Source organism: Prunus persica, chromosome G7, assembly GCF_000346465.2.
Source record: "Prunus persica cultivar Lovell chromosome G7, Prunus_persica_NCBIv2, whole genome shotgun sequence".
NCBI lineage: Eukaryota > Viridiplantae > Streptophyta > Magnoliopsida > Rosales > Rosaceae > Prunus > Prunus persica.
Genome location: NC_034015.1, coordinates 3,109,733 through 3,123,740, shown reverse-complemented (window position 1 = coordinate 3,123,740; position 14,008 = coordinate 3,109,733). Strand labels below are relative to the sequence as shown.

The 14,008-nt window shown below is 36.1% G+C and overlaps 2 protein-coding genes across 2 annotated transcripts; one reads left to right on the top strand and one right to left on the bottom strand.

Annotated features, from left to right (window-relative positions):
* On the bottom strand, positions 2,784–3,416 carry LOC18771624 (actinidain). The gene is made up of 2 exons (XM_020568850.1): positions 2,954–3,416; positions 2,784–2,803 (listed from the first exon to the last, which is right to left on the bottom strand). Exons 1-2 carry the CDS (start codon positions 3,414–3,416, stop codon positions 2,784–2,786), a joined length of 483 nt encoding a protein of 160 aa, XP_020424439.1.
* On the top strand, positions 5,201–13,141 carry LOC18769882 (crossover junction endonuclease MUS81). The gene is made up of 12 exons (XM_020567772.1): positions 5,201–5,452; positions 5,547–5,625; positions 5,756–5,842; positions 5,956–6,081; positions 6,592–6,826; positions 7,729–7,877; positions 8,618–8,675; positions 9,858–10,016; positions 10,959–11,038; positions 11,328–11,565; positions 12,051–12,137; positions 12,911–13,141. Exons 1-12 carry the CDS (start codon positions 5,392–5,394, stop codon positions 13,013–13,015), a joined length of 1,464 nt encoding a protein of 487 aa, XP_020423361.1. The 5' UTR covers positions 5,201–5,391; the 3' UTR covers positions 13,016–13,141.

The following is a 14,008-nucleotide window of genomic DNA, read 5'->3' as shown; positions in this document are numbered from 1 at the left end:
GTCTTCTGCAAAGAAAATTTCGTTAGTAACACATTTATACACAAATAAGAGGAATAGGTAGAACCGGTGAATTTCAAATTAACCATAGGAAAATTACGAGATTCTCGGGGTACTTTCGAAAAAGTAGCTCCGTGAAATCCGCAAAGCAAGATCGGCTTTTGACGAAAATAATACTTTGAAAACGCCGAAAGTGCCGACAAATATTAATGGAGGCCACGTGAAGTTTTGGAATCTGGGAAAGAAAAAGAGAATATGGGGATCCGAAAAGATATTGGGATCCTGAAAAACTGTAGCCATATTTCCTCCTATAGATATTGCCTTTGCAAAACTTGATTGGAGCAACTGCGTTTCAATTTAACTTCCTTCATTTTCTGAAACTTTAGTTTTCTTAAGACTTTCTTCGAAACCTTCTTTAAAAATGGCTTCCTCTTCTTCCTGCCCAAATTATTTCAATTTAAATGATACTCCCACAACAACCAGTGACGCCAAAGTTTGGCGTCCATCCTTTGTATCCCAAAATCGTCATCTCACAGTTCATGATTCTGTGATGATGAATGATGCTACTGCTGTCATAGTAGCTAGGAATTTCATTACTCCAATGGATGAAATGTTGTTGACAGGGAGATCAAAGGAAGAGGCTATTGATGACTCAATGGCTTTTAGCATTCAGAGTGCTGCTTCTGTTTCTAACATGGCTGATCGTTTGCGTGCCAGAGCAAACGAGATTGAGAGGTTAACAACTGAAAATTCGTCTTTCCAAAGAATGCTTCATGAGTCTCAACAGGAGGTTGAGAAACTTTAAAGGAGAGAATAATGCCTTGTTGAAATTGGTGAGTTCGTACTCTGTTGATACACTGAGAAGGCTAGACGTGCTGCAGGTCTCCAATGAAAGAATTTTAGGAGACCACGAGAGGCTCATGGCAAAGCTTAAGAGGCGTCGTCCTCTTCCTGCAGAGGCTTCCAGAACATAATGTAATTTTATAGATTTTACAGGGCCTGCACCTTCATTGCAGGTGAAAAAAATCTATCTGTTGTATGTTCCTGTTATAATAATCGCGCACATTCTTAAACTTGCACCTGTGGTTTTTTACGTCTTTTCAAAATGACGGTTTGGAACCTTGTGCCTTATAGATTCAAATAACCACATCGACGCTCCCGAATTTTATATTTCAACGTATGGGAGCCCGGAACTTTTGGCCTGGGCTAAACACAAACTCAGAATTTATTTGCCCTTTTCAAATGGACATGAAATATGAATTGAGTAAAAACCACGCTAATATCTCATATATTTGGGTTCATGAGCTTCCGGCCCAGATATAACAAAATATGTGGGGAGCCTCAATTCATCATTCTCTTATGCCAAAGAAATATGTGGCGTACCACAATTTGCAATAATACCTCAAGGGTTGTCCATTTAATTGTTAGAACTTCAGGTTCTCAACACTTAGATTTTGAACCTCAAGCCAAAATCACATGTTCTCATGGTATGGACATTTTTACAATTTTCTGTACATATTTCTGGACTTCAAGCCCTTACATAATTGTCCATATCTTGAGGAACTTCTGGCATCTCATTTAATTGCTCATCCATGAGTTTAAGGAACTGCAGGTTCCCTTTTTGAATAGTGATGGTTAACCCAAAATGATTAATATTTATGTATACGTCACTATTCATATATCCGGTACTATTCATCAAGTCATGAATACGTATCTATTCATGTGTACAGTACATTTACCGGTACAGTTATCATCTATGTGTACGGCATTATGAACCAATACGGTACTGTTACATCATTAAGGAACCCCAGGTCCTTATTTACATGTCAGGGATCAAGGACCCTCAAGTCCAATCACATATTTACAAATATAGTACCGGAGAGACTGCCAGCTCTCATATTAACATCATCATCAAGGATCTTCAAGTCCTGATGTAATTGTATGATGAGGATCAAGGAACTTTTGGTCCTGATCTGCATACTGTAAAAACTCATCATACAGCACATTTAATCCATAAAATAAATTGCTGGTAAATAAATTACTGGTATGGACGATAAACCCGCACCACACTTTAAATAAATGTAAATGTGCGGTAAATTAAATTCATAAATTAAATTGCTTGCTGTATGGACGTTAATCCCACACCATACCTTAAATAAAATTAAATATGCGGTAAATTAAATTCATAAAGTAAACGTGCTTGTATGGGCACTAATTCTGCTCCATACTTTTAAATAAAAGTAAAGGCATGGGCGATAAATCCGCGCCACCCTTTTAAATAAATACTGTCGTATGAGTAATAAACCTACACCATACAGTAAATAATGTACAGTAAATTAATTTCATAAAGTAAATTTCATAAAGTATGAGGGTCAATTCCACATCATACTTTAAGTAAAAGTAAATTTGCGATAAAGTAAAAGTGCTTGTATGGGCACTAATTCTGCTCCATACATTTAAATAAAAGTAAAGGCGTGGACGATAAACCCGCACCACCCTTTTAAATAAATACTGTTGTATGGGTAATAAACCTACACCATACAGTAAATAAAATAAATATGGGGTTAAAACCACCACCGAATAAAATAAGAAAAATGTTAGTATTAGTAACGGTCTCCCACTGATAATATGTTTAGTATTACCAAGGGTCCATTTTGTTAAAGATTAGCAATAGAATGGCAGATAAATATAGTATATTATATTACCATCAGCTTTTCATATATATATATATATATTATAGGAGCATGGCCATCTTCGTGCGAATTTGCTGTAAGGTATCATGCTTGTCACTGTGTTTTCATTTGACCTGCCATTAGCACATGCATTAATATTAATATTAAATAATATAGAATAATAATAATTAAAAAGATGGTGGGAATCTCATCATTTCGGTGGGTGCTTTTCTTTATCGGTGGGTGCTGCTCATCATTTCGGTCGGGGCCCGAAAAGCAATCACCAATATTGAATGCCTCTTCTAGATGTCCGCCGGGTTTCTTATCAGACTCTTTTCTTGATACCCCATTTTCAACCCTCGAGTCAGTTGCTAATGGGGATTCAAGTGGCAATGTATCTTGCAGCCTGGGCTGGTGCTTTTGATCCTGGTCAGACTGCTTTGCACTTTCCGAATTAATTTTGCTGGTGACTCTCTCTTTTTCATCTTTTCCATCCCTCCTGGACCTCTTAGGACTGGGTTCTCTGTCAAATCTGGAACGATGTCGTCTTGAGTCGGAATCCTTCTCCCCCAATCCGTTGTAGGCTTTGCCGTGCTTGGCCAGCCACCCTTCGTATATTGACATCACCTCCTCGTTAGTCCTCCAGCTCGACTTCGACTCTCCGACGACGTTTTTGTCGTCGTAGGAGATGATCGACATGTCCAGAGCCGACGACAGGGTGAAGATCGCGAAGAGGAGGACTGCCATGGTCGACGAGGATCTGTACGGTCCCATCTTTTTGCTGTGCTCTTGGCTCTGACAACAGAGGAAGCTGGAGGCATGTGTTCTACAAGGTTAGGTCAGAGCTCAAGAGGCTCGTGGGTTCTGATGTGGACAGCCTTCCTCAAACTTACTGATTTCCAGGAATTCAAGGACGAGTCTGATGTGGACGAAGATGATGAAATGGTTGAGGCCAAGCCCTCTGCTTTCTCTGCTGGAAAGCCCTCTTCTGCTCGTGGTATGGTGCTGCAGGGGATGTAATGGGCTGAAGCTTTAGGGAGAGAGAAGAGAGCCTCCTGCGCAGGCCTGGCTGCTCTGTTAATGGATCTTGAAGGCCTTGTGAGACTGTGAGTGATTGGCTTGCGGGCATGGTTGGAAAATCTGAAGCAAGTTACTGTTGCTGTTGGCTCTGTTTTGAAAGCTCGATGGCTTTGAAACTGCTCTGGAGGGATTTGAATTTAAATGGGTGAAGGGCCTGGCAGCTCTAGGAGCGGATCTGCAAATCTGAGAGCTCATTTTCAATAGCTTGAAAATTGCTCAGAGGAAGAGAGAAAGGAGAGAGAAAGAGAGTGTATCAGTTGTGTTTTTCTGACTGGGTTTCATCATAAAATTCAGCTGGTATTGTTTGAACGAAATCGTGCTGATAACGTGTTATAACTTAAAGAGAAATTGGAGAGAATTGAGATAGAGAGGAGGAGTATAGAAACTGATTTCTCATTCAATCTTTTTCTTCACTCATCTGTATATGTATTACAAGTAGGGGGAAGCCTTATTTATAGGCAAGCATCTTCTAATGGAGGTGGGCTCCACTTTATATATTTACAACAGGGTCAACTTATTAGAATTTTATTACCTAACTACTAAATTTTTTCCCGATAAAAAAAGATGAAGTTTTAGTGACACATGACACTACTAGAGAATGACATTGATACCCGTTAGAAACACTAATGATGCATCCTTATGTTGTTGTCACGTGTCATTCTCTTCCTTTTTTTTCTTCATGCTTTAATCTCCCAAATTCATAATAAATACATTAATAACTCAAACTCAATTTTGTTTTTATACTAATTATAATTCTAAATTGAATCATTAGCCTTCTTCACTAGAACTCTACTTCCAATTTTTAGTTTTTAGTTTTTAGTTTTCCTAAATCAAAATTTGATTTGGAACTTCATAATCAAAGATAATGTTGTAATAAGCTTTATAGCAAATTGTATTTGTATGATTTTTGAAAATAATTTTGTGTGAATTTTTAAAGATAAAAACAAGAAAAGTGAAGTTTAAATGACATGCGGTGCTATGGTAAAAGAACACCCATCAAAAGCACTTATGACGCACGTTTCCATCATTGCCAAGTGTCATTTTTTTTCAATTTATTATTTTTTTTCTATATTTTAACATTCTTAGTCCGTAGTAAATACATTCAAAATTAGAAAAATACACCGTCAATTCACAAGAATTACTTCTGACATTTGCTTTGTTCATAAGCTCCAAAAACTCATTTTGACTTATAAAAAAATGAAAAGTTATAACTCAAATTCAATTGTGTTTTTATCCTAACCACATCACTAACTTGAAGAATATTAACCTTTCTCATTTGACAGAAGGAAAAAGAATATTAACCTTTCTCACTAGAACTATGATCCACCAAATAGTTTACGTACTTAGATATACAACATGACTTTCATATATAGGAAGAATAACTACATGGCATGAGTGCCATTTTATTGAAAGAAAAAAGAAAAAGAAAAAGAAAATGAAAAAGGGTGTCTAGAGACAGAAACTGGGTATGGTGTAAAAAAAATTTCCTCTCATTCGTAGTACATACATTTGGCCGAAAACGCCTACTTCATTCCGCTGGCCCGTTAAGGCTTTCTCCCAACTTTCTCACCTTCTTCATCCCTCAACACATTATTTTCTGAAGGCGTTCCAAGCGACGTGGTGAAGTTGGTTTTCGCGCCTTATGCAAGGGTTTTCCGAGACCGGTTCAGGCAGCTCTGAACCAGAAGACTTGTCTAAAAACTGTGCGTTTCATTCTTCGTTGGCGTTACATTCTCTGTTATATGATCTCCATGTCAAATTCATTAGTTTTGTTGTCAAATATGCATTTTGTTTTAGATAAGAGAACCAAAGGAAGCAGACGCTATGTTCCTCAGAAGAATTCTGTAGCATTTGCATTGTTGATTACACTTTACAGGTAAACTGGAATTTTCTTTAGCTAATATGCAATGCAGTGCACTCTCACACAGCTGTGGTTGAATTTCTATTGTCGCATTTTTTGTTTTGTTTTGTGAAATTGGATTTTTCTGATGTTAAGTTATCATCAGGGGAATTGGAAATGGGAATGAATTTATGCGTAAACAGGAGCTTATCGATGCAGCTGAAGCAAGTGGGCTTTCTCGCGTGCCAATTATGTATATTAATTTATGATATTAGTTCTGTAATTATCTTTTATTTTATTTTTGTTTATTTGGGTTTAATTTGAATGTATGTGATGTTTTGAGACTGGGTTTCTCTGCTCTTTTAGGCCAGAGAAGGGAAAGGGAAAAGCTGGACGCTTTGGGAGTTCTGCAAGGGAGTCGTATAGTGGATGGTCCTGCATGAAGACATTAGTAACCAAGGGACTGGTTATCAAATCAAGTTGCCCAGCAAAGTATTTATTTTGTTTCTACATTTCTTTCTCTTATTTTGTTATGCTGTCTAGGAATTTTATATTTATCTTATATCGTTTTTCTGCCTCTGTACCTGTAAATTTGAATGGCAAGAGCTCTTGCCTTATGACCTTCACAAATTTACGCAGAACAAGGAAAAATAAACTACATTGTCTTTATGAAAAATGAATTACTTACAAAATCATTCACAGCCAAAAAGTATATAGTAGGAAAGATCTGCTTCACATGAATGATGATTTACAGATAACTATCATGTGAAATTTATTAGAATCGTTGCAATACTTAATTCTTTTCCATTTAATAGAAGCATGTCTTGTCAACCGGCAATGGGCTAATATTTTCTTTTTAGGTAATTGACATTTGAGTTGATTACAGGCTTAAGCAAATGATGATGTATTATGGCGATTATAAACGTAGACCTGGAAGTTTTCAAGTTGCGGTTTGATTGCATTTTTGCTATTAGCATATGGTAATGTATCTAGAAACTGCAGGTACATGCTTAGTCAAGAAGGTCAGGAAGCTGCACGTGAATGTCTCATGAGGTCTGGTATGGAAAACCCCATTGAAAAAACTGCTAATGCCAAAGTGCTTTCTGTTCTGGATGTGGACAATATTTCATCTCAGGAGCTTGCTCATCCTGACTCATCCCCAGAAATGATATTGTTATCCACTAACGTGAGTAGGAAGAAGAAATCATTTGATATTCCACGGCTGTACATTAAGAAGGTATATGTCCAACTAGCTTTTTAATTTTAATTTTATCTTGACTTGTGGACTGGGAATAATATTCAGTTTCAATCTTCATTGATTTATTATAATTGCTGAACACCCTCCTTTCCAAGATTAAACTTTTAATTAAAGCGTTTGGTCTTGGTTGCTCAGTTCAGTTTAGACCTTCCCTCTGATTTGGGCTTTCTTTGTCCATAATATCCTGTCATGTCATGGGATGTGGACTCACTTACTTTCCCCCTATTTCTTCCCATCCTTTGAAGCTCAAAGGGGAGTTGTTAAGTAGATTTATTTGCAAAAATGTCAATTAAGAAATGTGATAAATTTATTTTGAGATGAATGAAGTTAGTTTGGAAATGATTCTGGGAATATTTGAACAGACGAAGTTGTTGTTTATTTATTTATTTTGGCTTTTCTTATGCACAAAAAGTGACTGCTCAGTATTTTAAGTGGAGTAGAATCCAGATCTTGTTTTCCAATTGTAAACCCAGAAAAAAATTTATTTTATTTAACTGCCTACATTTGTTTTTTTTTTTTTTGTGAAATTTCAGTTGAGGCTTCCTCAGCCCTTCTTCCAAAATCTACCTATGGTGCAGAACCATGAATCGTATATGAGGCTTAGATTCTTTGGATCCTTGTTGCTAAGTTTGATGCCTTCTTTTAAATTGTTATCTATCTGAAAATATCATGTCAAATTGAAAGTGTAAAAAATAGTTCCATGCATAATTTTACTAAAAATCGTAGTTAGTCACATGCTAATTTTAGTTGTAGATCTGCAACACTGAAGTAGGAACCTCTTAGCACTTCTTTATTAGATTTGAAAGTCACCTTTTCCAGTAGTGTTGAACACAGCTGAGTATACTGTTATATGTTGCTCATTGACTTGTTGATTTTCTTAGAGTCATCATGTGCCAAAGTCTAGATCAGATGGTTTCAAAGCAAGTTCGAATGTCTTTTCCTTGCCGCCTCTAAGCTTTGGGGAGAGATTTGAAGATGCATATGAAGTGATCTTGATTTTGGATGATCGAGAGCAATTTGCCACTCGGGGGTCAGTCACTTATGATTTTTCTTCTGCCATATTTCTTTTCGTGTTGAAGCTAGTGAAATATACTTGGTTTTCTTTCTTGACATCAAAGAGTTTTGTGGTTAAGTGATAATTATTTCAAAATGAAAGACAGAGCAATAATTTATCAAATTAATTTAAAGAATTTACGAATAAAAAGAGAAGAATCAAAGACTGGGAGAAACCTTGGCTTGGCCGCCTTTGTTCTATGCATTTATACTTCCCTACATAGGCTCTACAGGGAAAACATGAAACATAAAACACAGATAAGGAATAAACCAAAGAACTCGTTTGGGCTTTTTCTGTGGGCATTTTTTGAAAACAAAAAAAATAAAAATAAAAAAAATGGTAAGAGAAGATGAAAGTTGAACATAATTAGAACAAAACACTTCCCCAATCATCTCCTCTGATCATCCCCCAGCCCTCTTCCCACCCTCTCCCCTGCGACCTTCCCCAAACCTAGTCCCACCACCTCAATTGCTCGAAGGGAGGGAGATCAGTGAGAGAGAAGAGAGCACCTTTCCCTGTGTCCATTTCCTGAATTTTTTAGATTTGTCATGTCATCATTTCTGTGTCGTGTTGTAACTGGTCTCCCTTGTATGTACTCTTCATGTTGGATACTTGCATTTTTACTATGTTCAATACTAGTGTTTACTCCTATTCTTTGTCCATTGGTTTGCTAGTGTTCATAAAACTGTGATTAATTTTGTATATATTGTGTTTAGATCACGACCTGGGAGAATAATTGAGAATGTTCGTACTCAATTCAAAATCAAAATAGAGGTCAGTTCTCGAAGTCGTTCATGTGCTAGTTCTTCTAATACTTATTTGAACATTAATTAGAATTTGTACCGTCGAGTATCCTTTTTATATGTTTTACTTTGTATCAGTTTCGCAAAACATGACAACTTTTAGTTTTGGTTTTTGTTACTTTTTGTGTGTTTGTATAGGGTTGACATATTTTGCTACTTCATGATTGAGTCAGCTGAAACTTTTAAATACAATGAGGAATCTTTTCATGTATCCCTCTTCAGTTATGAGCTAGTTTTTTATGTAATGGCACAGTGAATTTTGTGAGCTAAGATAATGGCCTTTTTCTGAAAAGTATATACCTGTGGAATTGTCAGTAATATTATTGCAAGTGTGTTATTTTTATGCATTCATCTTTGTTTTTCTTGTTACCTTTTTGGTTTGTTCCCACATCAATGCTGTGTTACATAAAAACGTTACCGTGAATTTAGAGTACGCAGTTTTGAGCACCTACGACATTGCAACTGGGGCTTATTTTGGCCTTTTCCCTGCCCTCTATAAAGCAAAAAACCTACCATGGGATTTTGGTTTTCCCTTGTATGAAGGACTCAACTGAGTTGATCCATTCAAACTTGGATAAGTAGGGCTTCAGCTAGTCAGTTTCACTTTCACCTCACTGGGACATCTTAGTAGTTTAAGAAGGCCGCATGTCTCCTCAGTGGCCCTATTCTTGCCTGGGATTTGCAAAATCTCTCTACTTTCTTTGAGTCCTATAATTAAACTCCACATTTTTTATTGACTTTTAACATTAGTCTCTTGCTACTTATGATGACAAAGTCATACTTCTAATTCATACTACTTGTTTTTACCTTTTTGTAAATAATTCCATTGCTAAAACCCGAACTCAAATTGGCTAGTTTTCAGTTATAACTTTGAGAACTTGCAAGTATTTGGCTCCGGAACCTTCATTCTTGTTGTTAAAAATATTTTGGTTTGTTTGTGTTCCTCATGTGTGTTTTTTACTTCAAATCTCAAATTGTTGATTGTTAATTCACATGGCATCATAAGATGATTTTTGAGATTTTTGAGAACAGTGAATTTTCCAGTTGTTGTTTCACAATGTAAACAATTGTGGCTTACTAAACTTTCTTGTCTTTGTTCTTGTTACAAATCTTCTTTCCACCTGTTGGAGTTAACAAATTGACTCGTCTACAGGTTAGGAGGTTACCAGTTGGAGATGGAATCTGGATAGCTCGTCATAAACATCTTGAGAGTGAATATGTACTTGATTTTATTGTTGAGAGGAAGAAAGTTGATGATTTACGTTGTTCAATCAGAGACAACCGTTACAGGGATCAGAAACTGAGACTTATGGTACTGGCTCTTAATGAAAAGACTCAAGGTTTTGTCTTTATTTGATGTGTGAAGTTGCTATTATATATTGCATGCATGTTGTTTTACAGATGTTGCAGCATAACTAAGCTGTTTTTTTTACATGCTTAGTACTGCACAACTTGGGTTTCTTGCACTTTACCTTCACCTTTTAATATCTATTTGCATTTACTGCATCTTATTTGGAAAATGTTAAATAACCAATTTTAGTTAGAAAATGAAAAGGAGAGAATATCAAAATAGAAGGCTGAAAGCAGAATTTGTTTTTAGAAGAAAGACCGAATACATATTCCTATTGAGGATTTGTAACATTTTTATGTGCTCATGTCAAGGATGACGAACTTGAAAGGCAACAATATATATCCTGTATAGTGTATACATGTACCTAGGCAAATACCTTGGTGCCTGTTTGTTTTTGGCCAGATGCACTTCTGGTATTCTTGATGACCATCTAAGCTCTTATTTTCCCAGTCTATGTAGACTGACTGGTAGGTATTGAAGATAAACATTTGTTTGCTTATTGAAAGTAGATGAATCAAAAGTATGTGTGGAGAAAACATGTATGCATGTTGATGACATCAGATTTTGTCTGCATGTGGACAACAGTACTTGAATGAAGATAGAATATCATCCTGACTTTATGTTTGGGCAAGGATACTATGATGCACTACATTCAAGTGTTGTGAATGACTATTAGTCATGACTAAAACAATGATTGGTTTGTCTTTGTTTATTATTTATTTTCTTTTGTCTATTTATGTGGGCTCTTTTGGCTACAATACTTACTAGAGAAATTTGTTTACTTCTAGTGTGTGTTTTACATGCATTTGATGGTTTAACTTTCATGGAATGTTGGATTTACTGTGAAATTATATTATTTTTACGTTATTCTGATATGTTTGGTTTTTCAATTGCATATGTTAGAGGTGTGGACTTAAGAAACTGATATATCTTCTGGAAGGCGATCCAAATTGTTCTGAAGCTGCAGAAAGCATTAAAACAGCGTAAGCATTCCTGTAATATTCTTAATTGCTCCATTTCCTGCTGCATGACTACAGATATTCATTTAGTGTGAGTCATTATGTTTAAACTAGGAAAGTAAACCTCTGGCTTTCGTTAAAAGGTATCTTGTTATGAAAAACTAAAGATTTACGCAAGATATAATTGTTTTTTGTTTTTCAATCATAAGCTGCACTTAGGATCATATAATAATCCTTCTATAGATGTCCTAATGATTGCAAAAGGTAACTATTAGTATTTCGCTTCAACAGTTATAATTCTCATATTGTGCAGCTGTTTCACAACTGAAATTTTGGAGGGATTTGATGTTCAGAGAACCATTGGTTTGGCTGATACACTGAAGAAGTATGTTTATCTTACTCAAGCAATAACTCAATACTACAAATCAGAGTACTCTGAGGAACAACATAGACATGCCGGGATTTGCCCCTCTTTTGATGAATTTATCAAAAGGTGTGAAGAACTGGATAAAATGACAGTCAGTGATGTATTTGCCATTCAGCTCATGCAGGTATTTACTGTTTCTGACAGAAAGGAATATCATTCCCTTATTTGACAGAAAGGAATATCATTCCCTTATTTGACAGATGTTGGCTCTGATCCCTTAATATAACAGACTATGGATTCATTCATGTATAAAAACAATGGAAAACATTAAATTCTGCGTTCCTACATTATTTCCTTTTTAGATTTATTGTAGAAAAAATCAAAGTAAGAGATACATTTTTATCAAGTTATTTAAAAAATTCTCCTGTCTTGGATTCTTCTGGATGTGTTCTTGTCCCTGGTGTACTGCACCCTTCTGCTTGTACTTTTTTAGCATAAACACTCCATTAAAAATATCGTGTATGCTCTTTGATGAAGAACTGGGTAAATTACTCCATGGCTGTTTGAATCAACATTTATGACATAGTTTGGTTCTCGCTTGGTCTAGAAGTAGAATATTTGTAGTGATGAAGTGGTGAGCAAGACATACATCTTGAATTTTGAATGCAGGTCCCCCAGGTAACTGAGGAAGTTGCCTTAGCTGTTCTGGATTTGTACCCAACGCTTTTATCTCTTGCCCGTGCCTACTCTCTACTTGTAAGTCCTCACTCCCTTGGAATTTGAAATGTGATAGTTACCATTTGTTTCACCAAAGTGTGCCACATAGGGTGATCTTATTTGCAATGCTTTTTCCGCGCATCACATCTCCCTACATGAAACATTTCCGAAAGTTTTCCATTTCACCTTCATTAATTTTCAATCTTTTAATATTCGTTTTAAACTTAAAAATAATCAAATTAGCACTGGCGGTGTCATGGCCATAGGGGAAGGAGGGAAAAGGGTGGAAAAGGACAAAATGGGAGTGATGAAATGGGGATGCAAATAGAATTGCGTGTTTTTATTGTTCAATCTTGTTGAGTGCCACACAGAGGTTGTGTTGCATATCATTTAATAAAGGAAATCCTTACACTGATGATCCTAAAGAAGATGTTCTCTTGAAAGCGGTTAAAGATAAAATGATTTGTTTGGAGAATTTTGAAATCACATTGAAACTTATACAGTCCATTATGTTTTGTCTAGTGTTTGAAATTATAATTGGTAGACTAGTTTGGTGAAGATCATCCTTAAGCTTTTCTATTGAAGTCATAAATGCCATATGACTTCAATAGTGGTTTTTATTCTTCTTCTTTTCTTAAAGAGTTTACCTAATTTCATTGATCTATTTATTTCATAATTTAATCTTCTTCCATCATTTGCTTTATATTTGTTTAATTCATTTCTGCTGTATGCTGGGTGGTTAAATGAACTGCACCTTTTTTTTTGCTCCCCTTCGTTGTACTCATTCAAATTTAATAAATTTATTTAAATAGGAGGGTGACGTGGCTGCACAAGGGGAGATGCTTAGAACACAGAGCAACAATGTTGTCAATGCGGGTGCTAGTAAAAATATTTTTCACTTGGTTTGGGGCAATTGATTGTTGCTTATCTCTCTCCCATTGTGAAGTACATTGTTGGATTATTGCTCTTGTAATCTGCAAATCTTGCACTGTAAATAAGATAGCACAGTTATTGTTATGAAAGTAGCTTTCTGATCTGTACAATACTGCTGAATGTCATTTCACCTTTGTCTTTGTCATGAGCTCCTGAATTATTTGTTCATTGAATTAATTCGCCATCCAAACTTACAATCTGGAATGGTAAATACCATTCAGTCCGCCATCCAGGTCTCCACCGATGGCCTTCACACGGCGCAGAATATGGTCAAGAATATTCTAGACTTGTCCGCAGACAACCACGATGTGAGGACTGTGACCTTACTGGGTTCTTACATAATGGCGAAAGGAAATTGTGGGTGTCATGGGTTTTTCTGTGAAGGTTTGTATGGCCTTTTAAAGGTTCTTGAAAAAAAAAAAGGCTAACATGTTGAACGTAAAAGTAATAAACTGGCCCTTGTATGAATGCAAATGATTTCGTGTGAGTCCAGTTAGTTATTCTATTTCTATGATTAATTTTCAAGAGATGTAATTTGTTAAGAATTTATCAAGAATAAAGAACTTTCGTACTAATACATTGTTAAGGCCCAAAAAATCACGAGAAATCCAAGACATTTAAAGCCTAATATAAATATAATGTTGGTCATGCATTAATTCAAGCTGTATTTTGAAAATTAATTCATTAAATAAATATAGAAATAGTGCGCATGCCATGCCAAGCCAATAATACATTTTTCATATCTCCATCACCTACCAAGCTCACATGAACCCAATTCATGTGGTTTACGGGGCTTGCACGAGGGATTGTGGTGTGGAAGGCTACGGAGGTCCACAAGGCCCATGAAAGCTCTGGATAATGGAGACTTTGGGCTAGCTACTTGGGAGCACCAAAGTCCAAGCCCATTACTTGGAGTTCTCCAATGTGGGTGAGCAAATGAGATATTCTTCAAGCACTCCTTATTATCCACTGGAAAC

What these genes read in the sequence shown, in the direction of transcription:
- LOC18771624 (XM_020568850.1), bottom strand. Translation starts at nt 3,416, where the DNA reads ATGGCAGTCCTCCTCTTCGCGATCTTCACCCTGTCGTCGGCTCTGGAC. An exon ending in AGAAGAGGCATTCAATATTG is followed by an intron (nt 2,804 to 2,953) that starts GTGATTGCTTTT and finishes TGCTAATGGCAG; the next exon opens with GTCAAATGAAAACACAGTGA.
- LOC18769882 (XM_020567772.1), top strand. Translation starts at nt 5,392, where the DNA reads ATGCAAGGGTTTTCCGAGACCGGTTCAGGCAGCTCTGAACCAGAAGAC. An exon ending in TTGTTGATTACACTTTACAG is followed by an intron (nt 5,626 to 5,755) that starts GTAAACTGGAAT and finishes AGTTATCATCAG; the next exon opens with GGGAATTGGAAATGGGAATG. An exon ending in AAATCAAGTTGCCCAGCAAA is followed by an intron (nt 6,082 to 6,591) that starts GTATTTATTTTG and finishes TAGAAACTGCAG; the next exon opens with GTACATGCTTAGTCAAGAAG.